Genomic DNA, 25,895 nt, shown 5'->3' with positions numbered 1-25,895 from the left:
TGGGGGAGAAAAGACGACAACCTGGACAAGCCAGAGAGACAAAGGAAGAGAGGGGGGGTTGAATCCCTGAGTTCTAGCAACGACCTTACCTCTCTTCATCCAATCGGATTGGAGAATCACCAACAGCATGCGTTTCAATGTGTAGATACTATGGGGGGCGGGGGAAGGGGGTTGTCCAGTTGCTATGGTAACAGTGGTGTTAGAACCAGTCAGACACAAGAGAGCTTTACAGCCCAACCTTTACATCGATAAGAGGTTGAGCAGATCTGAGCTAAACATGGCCATTACAGCACGGTAGCTACACAATGTTCCCTTTCCTTAGACCACCATATACAATTCAGTGGGAGACTTGATTCAATTGGGTTGTTCAGAGAACTTCTCAGAAGCGTGGGATAAATTGAGGACATACAACAGTGTGTGGATTGGGCCCAAGCTGTGGTAATTTACCTGATTACAGGGAGGGTGAAGCTGCATGTAGTCGAAGATATTGACAAAAGCGAAAAGTCTCAAAGAATAAATAACAGTGTATGTGTGTGTGTCTGTCTGTCATAATAATGCTATCTGGCTGTGCATCTTCCAAAAGAGGCCAAGGCACACACGGAACATGATTTTGCAGTTAACACAGACATTGGTCATATTTTGTTCAGAGCCAGGCAATAGGAACAAGCAACAGATCTACTCTCCCCAGCACAGCAGAGGCCAGATCGTCACGGTGACATTGAAAGCCTCCTCGGTCTTAGATATGAAGAGTTGATGATGTTCTACATACTGCCTACGAAGATTAAACAGAGCGGCTCAAACTGAAACTATATTTTGGTTGGCCTTTTATAACACTAGTAAATTGTTGATCAGAAGAGGTCTTTGTATGTTTGTTCCTTATCTAGAAAGAAACAATTTGCCTTTATACTGACCTGAACTAGATCTACTTAAGTTAGTAAAAATGTAAATGTCCAAGACCCGGGGTTGTATTCATTAGTGCACACTGTAGCACTGTCATCAGTGTAAACACCATCATCAGTGTTTAACCTCTACCTCAGGCCTATCTGGTACACTCAATAGTGACAAAGTGCAGTCAGAGTTCAAAGTTCAGCAGCCCTGAGAAGATTCAGTCCATTAAGTACTCTTCTCCCACATTCAAGAACAACCCATAAAACCCAGGAGGCCTGGATTGGTTAGGCCAAACCCCCGAAGGACTGGATTGGTTAGGCCTTGCTCAGTCACAGTCCCAGGGTAGGATTCAAAGGTCAAACGCAGTATTAGTTAACAACAGAGCCAGGAATAAGTCCTCCTCTACATGAATCTGAGAAGGATGGTCCTTTAAAAACCCATGACATACTTGAACCATCGTTTAAGTGCAGTGTTGTGAGCTTGTCATTTGTTGAACAGGCAATGGAGGTGTCAAAACTCCTAAATCAAATCGGCCGCATATTTTCCAGATGTTATCACGAGTGTAGCGAAATGTTTATGTTCCTAGCTCCAACAGTGCAGTGATACCTAACAATACACACATATCAGAACGAGAAATGTCAGAGTCCGAGAATATAAATATACACTGAACAAAATTATTTTAAGAAACGCAACACGTAAAGTGTTGCTCCCATGTTTCATGAACTAAAATAAAAGAGCCTAGGAAGTTTCCAAAACTCACAAAAATATTCTCTCAAATTGTATGCACAAATTTGTTTACATCCCTGTTAGTGAGCATTTCTCCATTAACAAGATAATCCATCCACCTGACAGGTGTGGCATATCAAGAAGCATGATCATTACACAATTGCACCCTGTGCAGGGGACAATAAAAAGTCACGAAAAATGTGCAGTTGTGTCACACACCACAGTGGTCACAGAAGTCTCAGGTTGATGGAGTGTGCAATTGGCATGCTGACTGCAGGAATGTCCACCAGAGCTGTTGCCAGAGAATTGAATGTCAATTTCTCCACTAACTTCATTTTAGAGAATCTGGCTGTACGTCCAACTGGTCTCAAGCGCCGACTACGTGAAACCACACCAGCCCAGGACCTCCACATCTGTCTGAGACCAACCACTCTGCCCGCTGATGAAACTGTGTGTTTGCACAATCGAAGAATTTCTGCTCAAACTGTCAGAAAACGTATCAGGGAAGTTCATCTGCGTGCTTGTCATCCTCACCAGGGTCTTGACCTGACTGCAGTTCAGAGACGAAACCAACTTCATTGAAGGTGAGCATTTTCCCCACTGGCACTCTGGAGAAGTGTGCTTTTACAGATGAATCCCGGTTTCAACTGTACTTTGCAGATGGCAGACCACGTGTATGGCATTGTGTAGGCGAGCAGTTAGCCAATCTCAATGTTGTGAACAGAGTGCGCCATGGTGGTGGTGGGGTTATGGTATGGACATGCATTAGCTACAATGTCCCAGTTCTTCCATGGCCTGCATACTCAGACATGTCACCCATTGAGCATGTTTAGGTTGCTCTGGTTTGACGTGTATGACAGTGTGTTCCAGTAATATCCAGTAACTTCGCACAGCCATTGAAGAGGAGTGGGACAACATTACACAATCAACAGCCTGATCAACTCTATGTGAAGGAGATGTGTCGTTGCTGCATGAGGCAAATTGTGGTCACATCAGATACTGACTGGTTTTCTGATCCACGCCCCTCTCTGGGGTAACTGTATTCCCAATAATTTGAAATCCATAGATAAGGGCCTAATGAATTGATTTAAATTGACTGATTTCCTTAAATGAACTGTAACTCAGTAAAATCTTTGACATTGTTGCATGTGGCGTTGATATTTCTGGTCAGTGTGTATAGACATTAATAGAAATGGTGTGTACAACAGTAGTTATATAGGATGAGCCTTGACTTGGTCACAGTATGAAGTGGGTAAAACACTATGGAAACATTAAAGTCACCAGCTTTTAATGACTATTGACTATGTACACAGGTCATAACTCCTGTCCTCTCTCTGCAAATGAATGACTGGTGAATACACAGCTGTGAATAAGGTAGAGGAAGGAGTTGTCCTTTCTTTTACCATTTTGGTTCTCAACCAAAGAGTAATCAGATGTGAAAGCATTGACCTATGGTGTGAGAGAATGACGCCCACTCCATGGTTTCCAGTAAGATCGGAGGCATAGTTGAGGATAGCCTCGTTCCCGTGCTATTTATAAAGATAGTTTTGTGAATCCAGGTGAGAGTCAAGTCTGGTATAACGTTACTGCATTAGTGTGTCAATTAAAACACTATTTTCATTGGTAAATTGGTTGACTCAAGACTACCTACCACGTGTTCTTATCTAACAACATACACCCTTTCAAAGTACAGGAAAAACTTGATTAATGTTTGCACTGCTTGCTTGACTTACTACTAAAGATCTATTGAAATGTTGTCTGGTTGTGTTTAGCTCTATGGCCTTGATAGGTTGGGGATAAAAACATGTGTAGTTCTGCTTATATAACCAAAGCACATAGCAGAGGAGTGAGTACAGTAGAAAGGGAGAAACACTGCCCTACTTTCTTCCACACTGATCTAGCAGCAGCACTAGAGAGAAGAGAACAGGGAGGGAACGAGGGGGCCTCCGAGTGTAGGAGTGCCAAGCATGCACGTGGTGAAAGGGGCGGTCCCCGTTGCAGATGGGGCGTGGTCAACTTGGACACGTCACCAGCAACAAGCAAAAAAACATTCAGTGATTAGCCGAAGGTTTCTTTACTAGGCATGTTCTATCTAGCCTACATTTCAGTTTTAAAAAGTGTCATGTACGAAATCACATACATGTAATGGTGTATTCATACAGCAATTTTAGGAATTCAAAAGATTGAGCGCCACAGGAGCCGAGAGGGAAACCTGAATCTGTCATATGATCCCCTGATATGTCAGGTCAGATGATGTAAAACGTCTTCAGCACTGGCGTCGCCACCGCCCTTTACTGAGATGAGTTTTTTTTAAAATGTAAAATAATGAAGAAGGTTACTATACGACTTTAAAAGTCGTCGCTAGATGTTAAACTTACATGGTTTGGCCGAAAGCTCATAGTTGGAAACAGTGCTGCAAATAAACACGATCGTTTCAAGATTTGATAGGAGGCGCGTCGATCGACGAGTTTGTAATGCAGTAGAATTCACATGGCTACATTGTGTCCTGTCACACATCCAAATGATATATTTGTAGCCAACTTCTTAGCACAATGATCCAATCTGAAATAGGCTACTATTTGAAATCACACCAATTGCTCAAGACATTTGAGACAAGGACGTCTGATTAGTCACGACCCAACGCAAACAAAGGCAATACAAATCAACTGTGCACTTAATCTTACATTATGAACCAAATGTTTAATTATGAAGAAAAAATGACTGAGGTTAAATGCATGCAGATTATCTTTTCCCAGGAGAATAATCTTATAGATTTGACACATCTAAATAACGAATTAGTTTGATCCTTTCAAATCGTAACGTTGAAAGCATCTAAAAAAAAAAAACGATAATTGATTGTAACCTTTACATACCACGTGCCTTCTGTTGTTGCTGGGCTTGCAATTCCAAAAACCTGGCTGCTTCTAAAAGCGTCTCGATGCTCATTTCTTCTCCGTATTGGAAACTAAATGTTACAAGCAAAAATTAAGCGAATGTTACAGGCTATGCACTTTATTTTTCAGTGTAAGGATCCAGTACTTCAGTCAGCAAAATTGAAGAAAAAGGTAATCGGATACCCCTCGTAGAAACTCTTCCACATACGTAGAGGAGTTGCAACAAGATGGCGCTGAGTATAGTAGGTAACAAATCAGGGCCAAAAGCATACAATATAAGACCGCCCACACATGTATTCCCTCCCATACACTAAAATAACAAATAAAACACGACATGGAGTATTGAAATGACTTGACATACTGGCATTGCATTTCATAATGCTACAACACAAACTACACGTTTTCTCATCACAAACTACACGTTTTCTCATGGATTCCTAATCCACGATTTGTCTGTGTCCGTTCACGACAACACGTTTATATATTATTAACATATCATTGCCTAATAGCTAATCACCAGCCGAGAACAACAAAGTATTGAGCTTGAAAGTAGCCATCATTCTCATATTATGATCCGGTCTCTGGGTCAGTGGCCTTAGCAACCAGCCATCATTGACCGAGGTAGTTTGTGTGTATGCATTGATATGTAGGCTACGTGTGCCATTCTTTTTTAAACCTAGTTCTGTCCTTCAGCTCTAGTCTATTAATGTTCTGTATTATGTAATGTTTCCTGTTTTGTGTAGACTCCAGGAAGAGTAGCTGCTGCTTTTGCAACAGCTAATGGGGATCCTAATAAAATACAAAATATTTACCAAAATATTTACCACCATACATGTCATCACAAATGTCTGTTTAAAGTAATGTAAAGGGAAACATGTCATTTATTGACCGTGTTGCAAACATTTGCTGTAGTTGCCATCATAAAGGTACAAGTAGTCAGACAAAGGGCATGGTGGAATGGTTCATTAATAAACAAGGTGGCACTGGGCAGGGCGGCTTGAAACAAGAGCAATTAAAATGTTTGCTATATAAAGATAAAGAGCTTTTCTCTCCACATGGCGCAAGGTCGTGGACACTCGCTGGCTGGCTGTTGGGTGAGTAGTAATTTTCCTCAGTTTAACTCTGAGCAGTAACTGCTCTGTTACTTTGTGGACAGCATGTATCTTTATGCTTGTTTGTGGGTTTTACTGGATTGACAGCTATTTTCAACTGTTTTCCAAGACCAAGGGTACCATAAATCCAAACCAATCATTTAAGTGGCACCTCTTGTGAATGGAAGCAACTGTGATGTATCAAAAGTCACTGACCTCCCATGAAAATCACTGACCTCCCATGATTCTCACACACAGGAACTGATCAAGTCAAAGTCCTGCTGTGTATGCAGTGGTGACCTCTCATTCAGGGCAGGTCACCTGTTTTGAGCCCCACATGTGTAGCGCAAAAAATACAATTATATGTATGTAACCGATGTGAAATCGAGCCCAGGCGAGGAGAGAGACAGAGGCTATACTGTTACACATACACACCACATTTTGGGGAGCTTGCCTGTTTTGCATGTTATTTTGGCATTAATACATGTCACATCAGTTTGCAAACAATGTAAAAAAATATATATAATTGTTAATAAAGCTGCATACACACACTGTTTTCTTGAGTAAGGCAGCTCCAAAATGCAGGTGTTTCAGCCTAGCTCAGTGCTTTCTGTGGTGGTAGAGAGCCAGCAGAAAATGGGAGCATTGCACCGTGATTGGCTCAGTGTTCTGTCACTCATGGGGACAGTACTTCATCACCAAGTTTTAGTCCTTAGTAAGGGTAGACATCCACAATTTCAACCCTTTGGGTCCTGCCATATTTATTTTATTTATTTATTTATTTTTTATTTTACCTTTATTTAACCAGGTAGGCAAGTTGAGAACAAGTTCTCATTTACAATTGCGACCTGGCCAAGATAAAGCAAAGCAGTTCGACAGATAAAACGACACAGAGTTACACATGGAGTAAAAACAAACATACAGTCAATAATGCAGTATAAACAAGTCTATATACAATGTGAGCAAATGAGGTGAGAAGGGAGGTAAAGGCAAAAAAAGGCCATGATGGCAAAGTAAATACAATATAGCAAGTAAAATACTGGAATGGTAGTTTTGCAATGGAAGAATGTGCAAAGTAGAAATAAAAAATAATGGGGTGCAAAGGAGCAAAATAAATAAATAAAAATTAAATACAGTTGGGAAAGAGGTAGTTGTTTGGGCTAAATTATAGGTGGGCTATGTACAGGTGCAGTAATCTGTGAGCTGCTCTGACAGTTGGTGCTTAAAGCTAGTGAGGGAGATAAGTGTTTCCAGTTTCAGAGATTTTTGTAGTTCGTTCCAGTCATTGGCAGCAGAGAACTGGAAGGAGAGGCGGCCAAAGAAAGAATTGGTTTTGGGGGTGACTAGAGAGATATACCTGCTGGAGCGTGTGCTACAGGTGGGAGATGCTATGGATTATATGCTATGCATATAATTATTACAAGTGCCATTCCAAGAAGGCTCATTGTCATTGACCACAGATAAAATGACATCAAATCAAGTTATGTACAGCAGCTTTCATTGTACTGATCATGTCAACATCTTACATTCAAAGTCTTAGCTACCAGTCATCATAAATCAAGTCGATAATCTACTGGCAAATCCTTGTCATATGAAGAGAAATGATAGATAAAACATATCCGTGCTCATCGGTCAAAGATTACACAACAAATTGGAAATTGCAAGTTCAACAATCAGTCTGGAAGGAATCAGTGGCTAACTGCATGCATTGTAAAGTAACTACTAATGTGAGCCTGCTATTCAATGGAGTGGCTGTCACCCCCCCCAATAAATCCAGAGATTGCCCACAAAAGACCAAAAATGACCTTATGTAATATGCAAGGGAGATATGTATACGGTAGCTAAGAAAGTAATACTAAGTGTATGTTGTGTAGTAAGATGTTAGTAGCCCATGTGCCTTAGCCTAATAATTGTCTATTTTCACCAATGCGGTATTGTAAACATCGTTCGTGGCCGGTGTCTGCTTGTTTGCCAACTTTTTTTGTACAGCTTTTAATGCTACTGATAGTATTTAACGTGTCAAATGTTATTACGGCGTACCTTTTTTCAACGCCATTTGGGTCTTTGCATGTCAATGTGTCTCACCCCAAATTGTCTATTTTCACCTTAATTTCACCTGTTTTAGAGAAATGTAATCATTGAATATTGTAAGAGCTTTCAATGTTTATATGCCCCCTTTACTTATCTTACGGTTCTGACTTGTTGTACAGGGAGTACACTGTAAGAACGGCCCATGTTCTGAATTCTGTCGTTGTAAAAGTGTTGAACAAATAGTTATGACTATGTCCATCGTCGCTTGCTCATTAATGTCTTAATTGAAATTACAGATTGCCTCATCTGCTTGTCGTTCCCTTATGCCATAGTTTGTACATCTCAATTGTCAGTAGAAACCACATTTGATTAAGCAAGTCAGCCATGTTTTTTTAAAGGCCGTAAATGAGGCTGAATTAATTGTTTCTCTGCCAGTGGTAGGCCTGATCACCGACAACGATGAGACAGCCTATAGGGAGGAGGTCAGAGACCTGGCCGGGTGGTGCCAGAATAACAACCTATCCCTCAACGTAACCAAGACTACGGAGATTATTGTGGACTACAGGAAAAGGAGCACCGAGTACGTCCCCATTCTGATCGACGGGGCTGTAGTGGAGCAGGTTGAGAGCTTCAAATTCATTGGTGTCCACATCAACAACAAACTAGAATGGTCCAAACACACCAAGACAGTCGTGAAGAGGGCACGACAAAGCCTATTCCCCCTCAGGAAACTAAAAAGATTTGGCATGGGTCCTGAGATCCTCAAAAGGTTCTACAGCTGCAACATTGAGAGCATCCTGACCGGTTGCATCACTGCCTGGTACGGCAATTGCTCGGCCTCCGACCGCAAGGCACTACAGAAGGTAGTGCCTACGGCCCAGTACATCACTGGGGCAAAGCTGCCTGCCATCCAGGACCTCTACACCAGGCGTTTGTCAGAGGAAGACCCTGACAATTGTCAAAGACCCCAGCCACCCCAGTCGTAGACTGTTCTCTCTTCTACCACATGGCAAGCGGTACCGGAGTGCCAAGTCTAGGACAAAAAGGCTTCTCAAACGTTTTTACCACCAAACCTTAAGACTCCTGAACAGGTAACCAAATGGTTACCCGGACTATTTGCATTGTGTGCCCCCCTAACCACTCTTTTACACTACTGCTACTATCTGTTTATCTTATATGCATAGTCACTTTAACTATACATTCAGGTTCAAACTACCTCAATTGGCCCGACCAACCAGTGCTTCCGCACATTGGCTAACCGGGCTATCTACATTGTGTGCCACCACCCGCCAACCCCTCTTTGTACGCTACTGCTACTCTCTGTTCATCATATGCATAGTCACTTTAACCATACCTACATGTACATACTACGTCAATAAGCCTGACTAACCACTGTCTGTATATAGCCTTGCTACTCTTATTTTCAAATGTCTTTTTACTGTTGTTTTATTTCTTTACTTACCTACACACAGTTTTTTTTCTTCTCCGCACTATTGGTTAGAGCCTGTAAGTAAGCATTTCACTGTAAGGTCAACACCTGTTGTATTCGGGGCACGTGACAAATAAACTTTGATTTGAGACAAGGCTCCGCTGAAAGCCTGGTGTAGCAGTAGTAAGGTGTTGGGACAGCTTTATGGAGGCCCTAACAGTTTGTGGGCACCGTTTGTCACCATTATAGTGCAATTATTGTATTGTTTAGTGGCTTTGCTGGCATGCATCCCAAGTTACAACCCCCCCTCCCCACCAAGATGCTAAAGTCGCCACTGGGTGTGTGTGTCCTCAATACACAGCAATGAGCAGGAAGTCAATAATGGCCTTAAAATGTATGTATGTATGTATGTATGTATATATATATATATATATATATATATTTTTTTTTTAAAGCACTACTGTGATAGTGACAGTTGCACTCACAGAGCTGTGAACTCAAACATACATATACACTGTCTTTTCAGCTGCACCATGGAGCACATCCTGACTGGTTGTATCCTGTCTGGTATGGCAACTGCCCGGAAGGCCCTACAGATGGTGATGCGGACGACCCAGCGCATCACTGGGGGCGAGTTCCCAGCCACCTAGGACGTACATGCCAGGCGGTGTCTGAGAGGCCAGAAAAATTGCCATGGACTCCAGCCACCAGAGACATGGACTGTTTACCATGTTCACGTCAGACAGGCAGTACCGGTGCTTCAAGGCTCAGACCAACAGACTCCTAAACAGCTTCTATCCCCTGGCCATAAGACTGGTAAATGGCTAACTACTGCTCTCCCTCAGGTGATCCACAGGACTCTACCAACTGACACAATACACTTACAGCCACACGCACACCCCCTCACACCTATGCTGCTGCTATAATGATTACATTTATTACTACCATAACGCTGCTGTTCATTGATTTATATATTATTACTATCACTGCATTGTTGGGAATGAGCTCTCAAGGTAAGAATTTAATGGAAGTCTTTTACACCCGTGGTATCCTGTGCACGTGGCAAATGAACTTTGGGTCCACTGCTGGACCACTTTTCCTGGTATTTACCACTAAATCCCTGTTCAGGAAGTTTGTCTGTTCGGCTGCGACCTCATGTGACAATTGTGCGTACAGGCACACGAAATACTGGGCATCCTGCATTAGGTTTTGTTTAGACTAAAGTGTGTGTATGCAAAGATCATTCATTACCGACTCAAGTCAATACGACCGTCTAATTGTGATACTAAGACAGGCCACTAATAGGTGGCTACCCAGAAAAGCTACATTTCATCAACAGGATACAAGTGGATGAGCTGCAGCTATGGACTGCCCTCTTGTGGTTGCTTATGGAAGCTGCATCCTAGACAAATGTCTGGGATAGACTACCTGTGTGTAAAACACTGACTGAACATGGAAATACCCAAATAACATGGTACTAAAACATACATTTATCAAAAACATTGCTCTAGTCATGACAACCTTGACAAGGAGACTTGCAGTGAAACTGTACTGGACCTGCAAATAAGTATATCTTACACAAACACTGGACACAACAGAACAATACCGGTAAATTATGTTCTCAAAGTCCCTGCCTGTTTTTCTATTTTCTCGCTGAGTGAACGCGACCCAGTACTACAGGTCAACTATGTTCCATTATATCCCCAGTGGCTTGGCCACCACTCTAAGCAGAGTGTTCTTCAGGTAGGTCCACAGTTAGTTCAGCATGTCCTTGTTTTGGCCTTCCACTCAGTGGATCTCCACAGCAATGTCCTGCTCCTCAGCCTTCACATTCACCAAGCACTTGAATAGGAAGTGTTGTACAACACTAGGGCTCTGTGGCTGCATCACTTCCTATCCAGTGGTACCGACTTCCTCTTCCTGTGGGGTGGTTTCCTGTTTGTGTCGTGGTGGGTAGTGCGGTCTGTGCCAATGTGATATTGGGTGTTGTAGAAGTAGGAGAAGACTCCATGATGACATCCTCCGCTGTTCTCTATTGGGACACAGCTGACCCCCTGAGAGTTGAGAGAGTTGGCTCCATCTGCCCTGTTGGTCCCGGACTGTGGAACACTGCCTGGCCCCTGTGCTGCTGTGGGAGTGTAAATCTGAGTGTGAGCTATACGGGATGTGTGTAGTAGAGTGCTGCAGGCTCTCTGGGTGCTGGGCTGTGGCTGAGGAAAGAGTGGTGGAAGTACCACTGGGGGGCGCTCTGGGCAGCTGAGGTGTCGTCCTTGGTCTCTGCGTCTCTGTCTCCTGTGGATCCAGGTGTTCTCCACAGCTGTCAGGAACAGATTCTGCTCCTTCCTCCCACAAGGGACACGCTTGTGTAGCACCTGCAGAACACAGATGACACAGTTGCTGTGTATTTTGAGTCTACAATCTATGATTTGTTTTTTTTTTTGGGGGGGGGGAATTGTTTTTCAGCGTAAATAGGAAATTACCAAAACCAGATAGATAAGGGACCTATATTTGTTGTATAAGATCAACATTGAAAACTTAATGACATTTCCTCAATGTTTGAGCATGAGAACAAGCTCGTGTGGCCTACCACTTTGTGGCTGAGCCGTTGTCACTTCACAATAACACCACTTACAGTTGACCAGGACAGCTATAGCAGGGCAGAAATTTAACAAACTGACTTGTTGGAAAGTTGGCATCCTGCAAATGTTTGGAGATTGCATGGCTGTGCACTCAATTTTATACACCTGTCAGCAACAGGTGTGGCTGAAAAAGCTGAATCCACTTGAAGGGGTCCATACGTGTATACAGTGCCTTCCGAAAGTATTCGGCCTCCTTGAACTTTGCGACCTTTTGCCACATTTCAGGCTTCAAACATAAAGATATAAAACTGTATTTTTTTGTGAAGAATCAACAACAAGTGGGACACAATCATGAAGTGGAACGACATTTATTGGATATTTCAAACTTTTTTAACAAATCAAAAACTGAAAAATTGGGCGTGCAAAATTATTCAGCCCCTTTACTTTCAGTGCAGCAAACTCTCTCCAGAAGTTCAGTGAGGATCTCTGAATGATCCAATGTTGACGTAAATGACTAATGATGATAAATAAAATGTGTGTGTGTAATCAAGTCTCCGTATAGGTGTATAAATGCACCTGCACTGTGATAGTCTCAGAGGTCCGTTAAAAGCACAGAGAGCATCATGAAGAACAGGGAACACACCAGGCAGGTCCGAGATACTGTTGTGAAGAAGTTTAAAGCCGGATTTGGATACAAAAAGATTTCCCAAGCTTTAAACATCCCAAGGAGCACTGTGCAAGCGATAATATTGAAATGGAAGGAGTATCAGACCACTGCAAATCCACCAAGACCTGGCCGTCCCTCTAAACTTTCAGCTCATGCAAGGAGAAGACTGATCAGAGATGCAGCCAAGAGGCCCATGATCACTCTGGATGAACTGCAGAGATCTACAGCTGAGGTGGGAGACTGTCCATAGGACAACAATCAGTCGTATATTGCACAAATCTGGCCTTTATGGAAGAGTGGCAAGAAGAAAGCCATTTCTTAAAGATATCCATAAAAAGTGTTGTTTAAAGTTTGCCACAAGCCACCTGGGAGACACACCAAACATGTGGAAGAAGGTGCTCTGTTCAGATGAAACCAAAATTGAACTTTTTGGCAACAATGCAAAACGTTATGTTTGGCGTAAAAGCAACACAGCTCATCACCACTGTCAAACATGGTGGTGGCAGCATCATGGTTTGGGCCTGCTTTTCTTCAGCAGGGACAGGGAAGATGGTTAAAATTGATGGGAAGATGGATGGAGCCAAATACAGGACCATTCTGGAAGAAAACCTGATGGAGTCTGCAAAAGACCTGAGACTGGGACGGAGATTTGTCTTCCAACAAGACAATGATCCAAAACATAAAGCAAAATCTACAATGGAATGGTTCAAAAATAAACATATCCAGGTGTTAGAATGGCCAAGTCAAAGTCCAGACCTGAATCCAATTGAGAATCTGTGGAAAGAACTGAAAACTGCTGTTCACAAATGCTCTCCATCCAACCTCACTGAGCTCGAGCTGTTTTGCAAGGAGGAATGGGAAAAAAATTCAGTCTCTCGATGTGCAAAACTGATAGAGACATACCCCAAGCGACTTACAGCTGTAATCGCAGCAAAAGGTGGCGCTACAAAGTATTAACTTAAGGGGTCTGAATAATTTTGCACGCCCAATTTTTCAGTTTTTGATTTGTTAAAGTTTGAAATATCCAATAAATGTCGTTCCACTTCATGATTGTGTCCCACTTGTTGTTGATTCTTCACAAAACAATACAGTTTTATATCTTTGTTTGAAGCCTGAAATGTGGCAAAAGGTCGCAAAGTTCAAGGGGGCCGAATACTTTCCCAAGGCACTGTAGTACATTAATCCCACTAATGCAACAAAATGTGAAAAAAAGCTAAAGGGGGTGTGGACTATAGGTATACACAACTGAAATATTTTATTAAAGTAATTTGAGTAACTGATGGTTAATGGGTAGTCACTACCATTATGGGACATTCATTCGTGCTTCTATTGTGTTATAGCATTTAATGTAATTTAAAACAAAATCGAATCCAAAATGTGACTTTTACAACAAAATAATTAACCGGAACAGACCTCAGACAGCACTAATAAGCCAGGGCAAAATGCATAGAATTGCAGGAAAATCATTTGAAAACAGCAAAATTCTCTCAGTTCCATGGCAAAGTGTGTATTGAGCTGCAGAAAATTAGCTTTAAAAAACAGCTACATTTGCTCTCCCCTGCCAAGATTAGTGCTTTAAATTCTTGCCTGCAGGTCTGCATGGACGGGACGACCACCACCTAAGCCCCTTTTTAATCCAGAAACAACCCTGTGTGTTATCTTTTAGGTCACTGAGTGTCTTCTCTAGCCAGGCAGTGATGGCCTCCACGGGCCTGGGGTTGGACGGTCAGCCTATAGAGGAGGCCTGGGACTGCAGCAGCATGAAGGACAGTGGCTTACGAGATTTCTCCAGTTTCCTCTCCTTACTGGGGGGAGACTGAGATGAGGGAGCTGGAAATAATTAAATATCCATTGACAGAGTATGTGGGATTTACCCAGGTACCATTGTCATAATATGCTTCTCTTCCGGTGAAGATGTAGTCACATACATTGAAGTATGTAAAACACTTATTTGGAAAATGTGAATCCACCTGCCCAGACTAATAAAGGGTGATTCATGATGACAGTGTGGAGACTGCTGGTAAATGCACAATATCAATAGCCACATATACCCACACGTACAGTATGTTGTTCAGACAGGCATGTTAGTCATAAACAAGTTCACTGGGACCGCATTCCTGAACCTGAAGGTGCTAAAAGACAAGTTTGTCCCAGTTCCACACTCATACTGCACGTCATTATACACCTGAGGCACTCAAGTTCACTCTGACCAAACACGCACACACAAACAAGCTTAGACATTGACAACGTGAGCCGGTAAAGTCTCACTGTCCTAGTCACCATGGAAACCCCTCTGGACGGCTGGGGTATGATGATGAAGTGAGGAGAGAAAAACAGAGGGAGGAGGTAAAATACTTCAGCTCACTCATTCTGTGTGACAATGAGTGAATGAAAGGGGGCTTGATGGAGAGCCAGAGGAAGTGAAGAGAGAGGGAGAGAGTCTTGGATTCCTGGAACCATTATGAGGACTCCTGTCTGTTTAGACCAGCTCACGCCACGGATGAGTCACGGCCTGCATACCTCTCTCACTGCTTTTCTCTCTCGGTCTCTTCTGTCCTTCCCTGTGACTGCTCTTTTTCATCTGCTGCTCATCTTATCATCTTACACATTGAATTGTAAATGCAATATCAAAATACACCACAAAGGGGCGCTCTTTCCACATGATTTAGTACTACGTCCCTGCAATGACATTGGCCCTGCTGTGCCTTGCCTCAGAGCTGCTACTGGTGCCATGCTGCTATGGTGGAAGCATTCCTTATCTAAGCAAGTCCACACATAATGATGCCACAGGGCTCTACCTTATACAAACATACCTTATTGGTCCATAACATTTTATTTAAATGCACCCAATTGCCAGATCGGGTCTGCAATGAAACAATGACATTGTAATCAGTCAGACAACACGGCGAACTGACCTGCACGGAATGGAGGACTGGACTACGACCTTCAGACTGGTCCTAGATCAGTTCTCTGTTATCCTATGATATAATGTAATTTGTATGGTGGTATACTTACTGTATTAAAGACTAATGAAGACAGTCATTTTAATTCACATATTCTCTTTCCATAGAAAAAAGGTAGCAGACTGGTCAATAGGAGAAAAAAATGGAATGTGTCTAGTCTAGACTCAGACCTGGGTTCAAATACAATTTTAAAAAATCATTTTAATCATTTTTTATCATTTAGTTGGGCTCTATTAAGATTGCATGGATCAAAGGAACCAATAGAACATTCGCAAAACTACAAGCCCCGCCCCCCCCCCGCCCATCTGGCACTCCAGGAAAGCTAAAGCAAACAAAATATTTCAAATAGTGTTTGAACCCAGGTCTGTCTAGTGAGTCTATACCAGCTAGGCCTTGTTATAGCTGCTTCATGTGTTTCTGATTGTTTCCCAGCCCTTCTCCCTCTGCTCAGTAAGCCCCTGCAGCTCAAAGGAAGAGGAAAAAAATCTATACAATCCATCAAGGATTGCAGCCTGTCTGTACAGCACATCGTTGACATAGATACACACACATCAACGCAGTACACACACTCATATGCACGTACACACACAGATTTATACACAAAGAGATAAACATACACTCCCAGACAAAATCACACACAGGAAAACACTTACACATGCCCACAAGCAAATAAACAGAAAGCACAGACCGGAAAGGACACCTCTCCTCATCTAGTCTGATGTGTGTACAGCTTTAAATCCACTCTCGGTCTCCATTGATTCATCTTTACTCTTTCTCTCCCTCCCTTTCAGTCTTTCTCTCTATTATTAATCTGACTCACCCACTCCCACATACACTCAAATGTGTGCTCAGTCCACACACACAAGAAAGATGGCTTTCTGTATTCTGTTTTGACCACACCTCGCTCTAGTCGTCTAGCGTAGCCAGTCTGTCTGTTTCTCCCTCTCTAGCAGCCAGTCAGCCCCATTTGTCCAACTAGGACTCAAGCCTGGGAAATCAGCTGAACAGAGCCTCAGCATGGCTCCCCAGATAATAGGCCATTATTCAATTACTGACCACAAACAGACAGATCAGCAGAAGAGAGATGGCCATTTAACCATTTAACCTAGATAGGGATAGCCCCACCCCACTTTTCCTCTCCCTGTGGGGCCACCAGAACCTCAATACCAGGGTCTCTTGTTCCTGTTGACCTCTGACCCCTGCTGTAAATCTTCTGACTGGCTGCATGCCAGACACACCCCCTGTACTGGGCCCACAGTGTCACATGACAGTCAGAGAACAGAGACCAACAACAGAAGCTAGAAGGCCATGAAACAGCCTGGCCTCCCCTTAACGCTCTCTCTTTGATTCTCTCATGTCTTGTTCCCTCTAATTCTCTCCCCAAGTTTCCTTTTATGGTCTTTGTACCTTCATTCACTCTCTCTCCATCATCCTCGATCTGTCTCTCTCCCCCGCCCTCACTCTGTTGTGAAGGGATCTGATTCTGTCCATGTGCCTGGTGAGACTCACTTACTGCATTACACATCAGTCAGATGTGTGATCTCAGAGCTATTTATTGAATCACCAGGATGTGTTAGAAACACAGGCTGTGATGCCACAGAGGAGCTAGTTACTAGTACACAGGTGTCTGCTCTAGTAATCCATGGGTTAAGTAGGCCACAGACACATGTACACTCACCAACACAGTCATATGCACAATTCATACATAGACAGACCACCCTCCCCCAGGTGTGGGGTCATCCACACACTCCTCCCCAGTCTGCCTGGTAATGATGCAGTGCTCCACTGTGTAAAGAGAGAAGAGGAGAGGGCAGTAAAATGTAGGCCAATCTTTCTGCTCAACTGCCTTTGTGGTGAAAGGCAAACGAGATTACACAAAGACCAAAGAAGTCCTTCAGATACTGTAACACTCCACTTCCCACCCCTACACCTCTCTAGCTCCCTTTAACTCTCGCTCTTATTCCCAATATTACCAGCTTTCACACTCTCACATTGATCTCTATGATGCTCTCGCTCATCTCATTCTATCACTCCTTCAGCGGCCCAAAAGCCTAATGGCATGGCGTGCATGTGCACACACTCCTGCCCCAGCAATGGTTGCCTGGATACAGCAAATTAGGGTAGGGACACAAACATCTCCCCAGAGGGCGGGTTGAGTGCTGCCTGCGTTCTCTAAAGGAATGGGCTGGAGAGTGGAGTGGGATGGGCCGCGAATGCATTATTAAGGAAGTGTGTGGAGGTTGGGAACGTCTGGAAAAGCAGCAGGGGTATAGTTAGGACATGCCCCTAGATGACTGGGGAAGAGAGAGCGAGATGCCATGATTATGCCTTCCTCTTCTACTCTCCCACTATAGATGTTCTGGTTGGGAGAGGACCCGAGGGGTACTGCCCACACTGCCCACCAGAGCCAGCTTACCAGAACAATAACGTCATCATAGAAACTCCAGGCCAGAGCCCAGTGCATGGTCCGTCCCTGGCAGAACTCTGTGTGGTTCACTTTGGGCACCTGGGAACAGAAACAGACCGATATAGAACATTAGACAACACTAATAGTGAAGACAACACCAACAAGCGTTAGCAACACACACATGTAGCTCTGCAGAGGCACATTCCCAGCATGTCCAGGTGATGGAGAGTTGCACTACGTCCTTCAAGGTGTGAACAGCACACATTTACACACAGTGCCAGAGCTGAGCACTTGTGTGAAGAGCCTCCAATAAGCATGAAGAACATGGGGGGTGGGAAAGACCAGTGTAAAAGACTCTTCAATAGTATTCACTATCCACTTGATACCGCCTCCCTTCACACTCAATATGTGGTGGGTTTCAGTGCCCCAGAGATACATGTCAAAGGTCAGGGAAATGGATCCCAGAGGAAAGAAGACACATCCCTCTATGAGAGCGCCATGTTGACCCCTAAACACTCACCAAATTAACCAAGCAGCGAGAGAGAACGAGGAAGATAGAGAAAAGTGCGCGAGAGAGATAAGGTGCAAATATCATTAGCATATTAATTAGGTCTCCTATTCCACCCCCACCCTCTTGCCTGCGCTGGACGTTGGCCAAGGATGCACTCACACTAATGAGCAGTGACACTCAGCGACAGCCCTCTGACACCTCTGGAGGATTGTGGGATGGTCCTCCCCCAGTGATTGACATGGTGTGTGTGTGGTTAACACCCTTGGGAGCTGCTGTGATGCCATTCTGGTGCCAGCTGCCAGTCATCCCCACTGAATGGGTCTGATAATCTGAGGTAAGCGACTGGTACAGGCTGGAGACTAACCTCTATAGTCAGATAGTCAAGTCAGTTAGCAGTCATGCGCTAGGGGCTAATAGCTAGGATAATGGCGCTAATGAACATTAGCGGCGCTGACCTACTGTGTGTGTGTGGGCCCTGCCATGCGTTTCAGTCATGCAACACTAATAGAAATCAGCTCAATCAGGTCTGGGCTGTGACATTGTTTAGCCAGCGTATTAGCCAGGCTTGATCCGTTACGGTTCAGAAGGTATCTGATCCCCCTCTTCCGTCTCAGAGGAGGTATTAGATGGTAGGAGGGAACTCATTCAACCCTCCATTACCTCACCTTGTCATTGGGTATGTATGGGGTATTCAAGTATGTTAACTCACGCCTGGGCTTGGTACAGTGCATATGTGTGTTGTACCCATTTGCATGAGCTGTGTGTATAAGACCATGTATGAGCATCTAATGTCGTCTCGTCGGAGCTCCCATTCTGACAAGTGTCTCAACTCCTCCTTCAAAGGTGCCAGGCTGCACTTCTTTCCCAACATGCAACTATACCATCTGGAAGAAAAATAATCTTAGGAGTGTGTGTCCAGCGGCCTGGGTATGAACTCCTGTCTAAGATCAAACAAGCCGCAGATATTGGATCTCCCTACTTGACTCTATGGGAAAAAGATCCCAACGGACTTTCTGTTTTTGTAGTTCTGAGGCAGAGTGGGTAACTACGATTTCAACTGTACTTTTAATATATATATGTTTAGACATCAAGCTCTGCTCCTCCATAGAGACTCATACTGGTCTCATTGTTGTTCTAGCCCTCCCTCTTATTTTATATATATATAAAATGAGAGAGCGAAAGAGAGAGGGCTAGAACAACAACGAGACCAGTATGAGTCTCTATGGAGGAGCAGAGCTTTGATGTCTTGGCCCTGAGCAGGAGAGCAGATCAATATCTCCTCTGCAATGAAGAGATGAGTGTTTTGTAATCGATACAACAGCATATAGAGCTTCAGTATCAACCAGCAAGGAGAACGAGACAGAGAGAAACCTAGCAGGGAGTCAATCTGGATAGGAAAACTAACAATGCATGACAAACCTTGTCTGGTTAGGTTGCCTTCCTTCCTGTCTAGATTAATTAGGCCTAGATACTATATATCTATGAGCAATGCTATGTATGGTGAGGATGGAGTGTTTGTTATGTGAATGTCAAGTGTCAACACATCATGCACACAGAGCAGAGCACTACTTTCAGAACTACTGGCCAAAAAGTATACAAAAAAAGAATGTCTTGAAAAATTGATCACTGTGTTTAATGTACAAGATGACATGTTGTCACACCCTGAGTTGTCCTGAACAGAATGAGGCTGTTTGTTTATTGTGAAGAGAAGTTGCCGGGGTGCACACACCTGAATGCACTCATGACTCCTTTCAATGCTCACCTAAATTAAGATCCGTTTCTCTGAATTTCCTTGTGAATGCTTAACACTAAGAACATATTTTATAACTTAGCTAGTCATGTTGGCAATGGAACAAGCTTTCAAATCCTTTTCATGCCCAGTGACCCAGATTGCGATTTATAATTGACCGTTTTTCGATTGCGTTAACAACTGTAACTGTGTGATGGCGGGGATAGTGTTGTGTTCCAAATGAAACAACTACAAGTGTGTTTGCACAGCTAGGAGAGCTCAAAAAATAACCTTATAGTTGAGACTCTTCTTTGAGTCATAAAAGTGGATTACAATTACTTAGAAACTGTGTCCTGTGAGTCCTGTGTAACCACTTGGAGACACCAGTTAGTCCTCTCACTCAAACACTTGTCATTGTTTGTCTTATAATGCACCTACCCTACATTTACCAGGAATATTCTTATGTTACTCAAGGTATCCAGATTATTTTGTTATCAACAAATTTCGCAAAAAGTACAGTAATTGTAAAATGCACATATAATCAGTGTAATGTTTGGATTCAGTCTTGTCAGGTGAACTGTTGTGTATTAATTAACACATTCTCTCCAAACTGCTCCTGGTCAATTGCTACCATAGTTATGCATATTATTTTCATATTTCTTCTGTAAAAAATATTTCAATGTAGCCCTATCCATATAGGCCAATTCTCACAAGTTGAAAGGGTTGAAAGGGGAGAGAACACCTTTACACAGCACAGACTAACTACTACAGCCAACCAGATTTGAACAAGGTTTTGAATAAAGGTTTAATTAAATTAAATAAGAATTTGGTGACCTAAATGCCATTCATTGAAAGCACTGAAAGGTTTGGGAATGTGAACAGGAAACAAGCCCTCTCTGGAAAGTGTACACTGTGTTTGAGGGCAACACAACACAAAAACCAATCTGGCTAGATAAATATCAACTAACAAAAAAAGCCGGATGAGCTTGATGGCATTCACTAAAAGCCTTGAAAGATTGGGGAAGAGCCCACTCAGAGAAGCACCCGCAGAATGGAGGTACGGGTGGGAATGTTGGGGGTGAGAGGATTTTGGGTAGGGTTGGGGGGCAAAAGCCTCGCCTCAAGTGGCACTATGAAATATTGAGGACCTGTAATATCCCCAGATGTTCCCCACTTTGTCATGCAGCGAGGAGGGGCTGAACATTCATGTTAACACACAAACAGCTTCCTCACTTCCTTCCTCCAGAAAGATCTTCCCACTCCAAAAAACAAAACTCTCATGGGGGTCAGACAAAAGCATTTAGATTCTTGGCAAAGTCGTATATTTCTTTTTACATTTATTTTCAAGCAAACCCTTCCAAGAGTGATTATCATATCAATAAAAGACAATAATTAGCAGAGGGCATCACTTTAACAAGGGGGAAATCAGCTCCTTTTCCTGGCTGGTGGTTGGGGTGTGCTTGACTGTGTGTGTGTGTGTATGCGGATGTGGTGTGCGTATATCTGTGTGTGATAGTCTGGTGAGAGTAATTACAGCTCAGTGTTGTTGAAAGGGAGAGGGGGGGGGGGTTGAGGGGATGGTGGGTCTCAGAGGACCAATCAGAGGGACTGGCTTGGTTTCCGTGGACACCTGGCAGTAGCTCTGCTGTCCCAGCATGCAGTGTGTGGAGTGACAGCCTGCTTACTGCTGCCTTGGCCCCAAACACACTACACACATGGCAGGAGAGGAGAGAGGGAGACTAGGGCGGGCACGCCTTCCCCTGTGGCAGACACTCATCTATGGTCTTTACACAAGCCAAGCGCACCACCAAGTGTGAACACACAGACACATGCACAGCCAGGCAAACAGACAGAGGGAGACAGACACTTTTCCCCCTGTGAGGGCCACTCATCTTTCCACTGAAACATATGTGCACACTGACGCGCACACACTCGTGGTTGACAATCATCTTTCCACACAAAAATATGGTAGTGACACACACCTTTCATGTCAGCCACTTGTCTCCCAGTCACCACGCATGCGTGCGGTCTGATTAACTCTAATAGTGCGCATCTCTCCCACTGCATCCATGTCTCACTCCACTGCACCACTGACAGGCCTTGTAATGGAGGTGGTGGTGTGTGGAGATCTGCACGCCCCACACACAGCTGTTCCCTGTGGGCGTGCGGATACTGCCAGGGGGTGGGTGACTGTTTACTCCTGGTGCCAATTCATTAAACAAACTCTGGGTGACAGCTCCATCCCTGCATCCCATCTGTCCTGCTCTCCTCCATCAGTAGTCCTCTCATTCTTCAATCACTCACTTTTCCTCTCATCCAAAATTGAAAAGGTGCATTTGTAACAGAAGGTAATGAACAAACACCCAACAACACCAACACATAACCATCAGCTTGTTCTATATTATATTTGGGGTTTAGGAAAGTGGCGCAGATATAAAGCATGAGCAATCTGAAACCAATCTGAAACGATCTTGAACGCTACCTCACTTCCTTCTGTGAATGCTCAGTGTACTGATGGGGACCAACATGTTGTGTTTGTGAATGCAATATGCACGTGTGTGTTGCGTGACATGCAGGCGTGTCTTGAGTTGCAGGCTGTCATGGATGATCCTCTTGACAAACTCCAGCTCTCCGCCCTCAACCATGATCTCTGTCACCCCACCTGTGTTCACTGAGCTGGGGGGAGGACGACGAGAGTTCCTGGAATTTACCCCCTGGGGAGAGGAGGACAGAAAGGGAGGAGAGGAAGAAGGGAGGGAAAAAAGAGGGGCATGGGGAGAGAAATAAAGGGTAAGAGAAAGAGGAAACGTGACAGGAAAAGAAAGGAAGAGAAGGAAAATGAGAAAAAAATGATCTGTGAAAAGGAGATGAATAAAGCAGTTATTCCAGATACTCAATCTAAAAGAGGCCTACCTTAGCCTCTAGTTGGAGAGGGGAGGGTTACAGATGCAGAAGTTATAGACAATGGCTGACTTTAGAGCGTCCATTAATAGGGTCTTCTGGGGAACTTGAGACAGGGCAAGGACACGTTATCAACAAGGTTTCAAGCCATCTTCCTTTCAGTAGTACATTACATTACGGCTACCAATGGCCAACTTGCCACTGACCTTTGATGAGGTCAGAGGTTGTTCTGCTCTATGCTCCTAGTGTCTATAAGCTATAAATCAGTTATAGCCTCTCATAGCACTACATAATGAAACAGTTGACCTTTGATGAGGTCCGAGAGGTTGTTCTGCTCTATGCTCCTAGTGTCTATAAGCTATAAATCAGTTATAGCCTCTCATAGCACTACATAATGAAACAGTTGACCTTTGATGAGGTCCGAGAGGTTGTTCTGCTCTATGCTCCTAGTGTCTATAAGCTATAAATCAGTTATAACCTCTCATAGCACTACATAATGAAACAGTTGACCTTTGATGAGGTCCGAGAGGTTGTTCTGCTCTATGCTCCTAGTGTCTATAAGCTATAAATCAGTTATAGCCTCTCATAGCACTACATAATGAAACAGTTCACCTTTGATGAGGTCTGAGAGGTTGTTCTGCTCCACGTTCCTGGTGGTGTAATCAAAGCAGATGTCATCTACCTCAGTAGCCAGGTAATGCCAGCCGTTCATAGAGGCTCCCAGCAGGGGGTAGATACAGGACGCTCCAGTACCTGGAGATATAACACACTACGTGAGGAACAGGGTGTGTGTCTTAGTGTTAGTGTCTGTGGCAGTCTTTTTAATGCCACTCCCGCTGTCTCCTATTGTCCATAACAGAATAATAAGAGGTGAGCCAGACAGCCATGATCAGATCATCCAGGCCTAACAGAGACCAGGGCCTCTAATCTAACTGACCACAGTGAGGTCCCCTGGGGCAGTAGAGATGGGTGAGATGGCCCCCGGCCAGGTTAAGGCTTGGGAGAGTAATTCCCCGTGGATATCCATCAGGAGAGTGACATCTCCAATCAGCTTACAGAATGGACCAGGGTCACCAATCACTAACCTGTTTCTCTCTCTAATGAGCTAACTGACACACATCACAGTCTTTGATAGAGCAGGAAACCAGCCATGACATGTGGATGGGGATTTGGCCAGTGATCAACAGGAAATAGATGTGGGATCTGAAGGTGGACGTGCCAACAATCATGCAGCCCCTCTCTGCCAGTCTGTAATGCCAACTGGCAGCCAGCTGCTCTGGGACTAGTTAGAGTCAGCCTGTATTAAAAACATGTCTCAGAGTAGGAGTACAGATCTAGGATCAATCTTATTATGATCTCAAAGGCAAAACCTATCTTATATCAGCACTACTCGAAGACTTCAAATATGTGTCTTGGGCTAGACCTGCGCCAGGCAGCACCTCTCTGCCGGCCTGAAAAGTGCTTCGTCAGGCAGCTGCCCTTATAGGCTATGTCCCAAATGGCACCCCAATCACTATACAGCACACTACTTTGACCAGGATCCATTGGGCTTTGGTCAATGCACATTGTAGGGAATAGGGTGCCATTTGGGATGCACCCACGATGAGTCATACCCAGAAAGATTACTGCTGGAGGAATATACCCTAAGCAAACAAACACGATCACACATTAAATACCTTTATCACTCTCCATTACTGATGTGATGTTTGTATGGGAATTAATGAGAGTTTATTCATCCCATTCAGCATTGAGGATATGTGTGCACTTTCTTTATATAGACAGGTGAGAAATCAACCATCTGATGTAACAACTAAGAACCAGTGGAGGGATTAAAGGGACAGGCCATATAAAAGCCATCTATTCTTCTACAGAAACAGGACATGGGATCGGAGTGGTGGTAATTATGCATCCTAGCAATTATGGTTGAACCAAGATGGATGGTTCATTTGGGTTCATTTCAAGGGAAAGAGAACAGGATCGGCAGAGGGGCCATATTTATAGTGGTTATTGGAGGTCATAACTCTACCGATGTCGATGCCCCTGCGTGGTTCCCCTTGGCCTCCGACCAGGTCCTCCACCCAGTGGATGTAGTTGAGTCTGAGGCACGGTGGGGATGAGACGCTCCAGAGGGATGTCTATGGTCAGCCCAAAGTCTTCCTTCAGCAGGGTACAGGTCAGGGCTCGCACCGCCTCTGGCTCCTTGAAGTTCAGCCTGCAGGAGGGGGGGGGCAGTTACAGTATATACCCCTATAAACCAAAACCACAAGTAACTACACCTATAAACCCAGCCGTAACACATTTTTTGGAAACTCACAAAGAGCCTCTAACCACAACCCCTAAATAGAGATGGCAAATCAATTCTACCCCAACAGTGACTACCCTGCCACTGCTGCTTCTCCTAAAGACCACCCTTACAGGCTTCCACTGACACCATGTCTAATAAACCACCAATCTTCCAGGCAGCACTAGACCGCATTCACACCTTCCTCCATATAATTCATAGCCCAGTGCTCCATATCACCCATAGCTCCATATCACCCATAGCTCCATATCACCCATAGCTCCATATCACCCATAGCTCCATATCACCCATAGCTCCATATCACCCATAGCTCCATATCACCCATAGCTCCATATCACCCATAGCTCCATATCACTCATAGCTCCATATCACCCATAGCTCCATATCACCCATAGCTCCATATCACCCATAGCTCCATATCACTCATAGCTCCATATCACTCATAGCCCAGTGCTCCATATCACCCATAGCTCCATATCACCCATAGCTCCATATCACTCATAGCCCAGTGCTCCATATCACCCATAGCTCCATATCATTCATAGCCCAGTGCTCCATATCACCCATAGCTCCATATCACTCATAGCCCAGTGCTCCATATCACCCATAGCTCCATATCACTCATAGCCCAGTGCTCCATATCACCCATAGCCCAGTGCTCCATATCACTCATAGCCCAGTGCTCCATATCACTCATAGCCCAGTGCTCCATATCACCCATAGCTCCATATCACTCATAGCCCAGTGCTCCATATCACCCATAGTTCCATATCACCC

The 25,895-nt window shown here is 44.0% G+C and overlaps 1 protein-coding gene and 1 pseudogene across 2 annotated transcripts in view; both read right to left on the bottom strand.

Moving 5' to 3' along the window:
* The window catches only part of LOC109905666 (max-binding protein MNT-like), a 31,119-nt gene extending 26,363 nt beyond the window's left edge, over positions 1–4,756 (bottom strand). For both annotated transcript variants that reach the window (XR_004203157.1, XM_031790782.1), the window contains exon 1: positions 4,488–4,756. Coding sequence is in view for 1 of the 2 variants with exons in the window: in XM_031790782.1 (XP_031646642.1) it covers positions 4,488–4,560 (73 nt within the window). In the remaining variant the exon portion in view is untranslated. The remainder of the gene's footprint in view (positions 1–4,487) is intronic.
* A 4,845-nt stretch (positions 4,757–9,601) lies between these two features.
* Positions 9,602–25,250, bottom strand: LOC109904835 (RNA N6-adenosine-methyltransferase mettl16-like; annotated as a pseudogene).
* Positions 25,251–25,895: the final 645 nt, after the last annotated feature.

Source organism: Oncorhynchus kisutch, linkage group LG15 (assembly GCF_002021735.2).
Source record: "Oncorhynchus kisutch isolate 150728-3 linkage group LG15, Okis_V2, whole genome shotgun sequence".
Lineage (NCBI taxonomy): Eukaryota > Metazoa > Chordata > Actinopteri > Salmoniformes > Salmonidae > Oncorhynchus > Oncorhynchus kisutch.
This window is presented reverse-complemented; position numbering and strand designations above follow the sequence as displayed.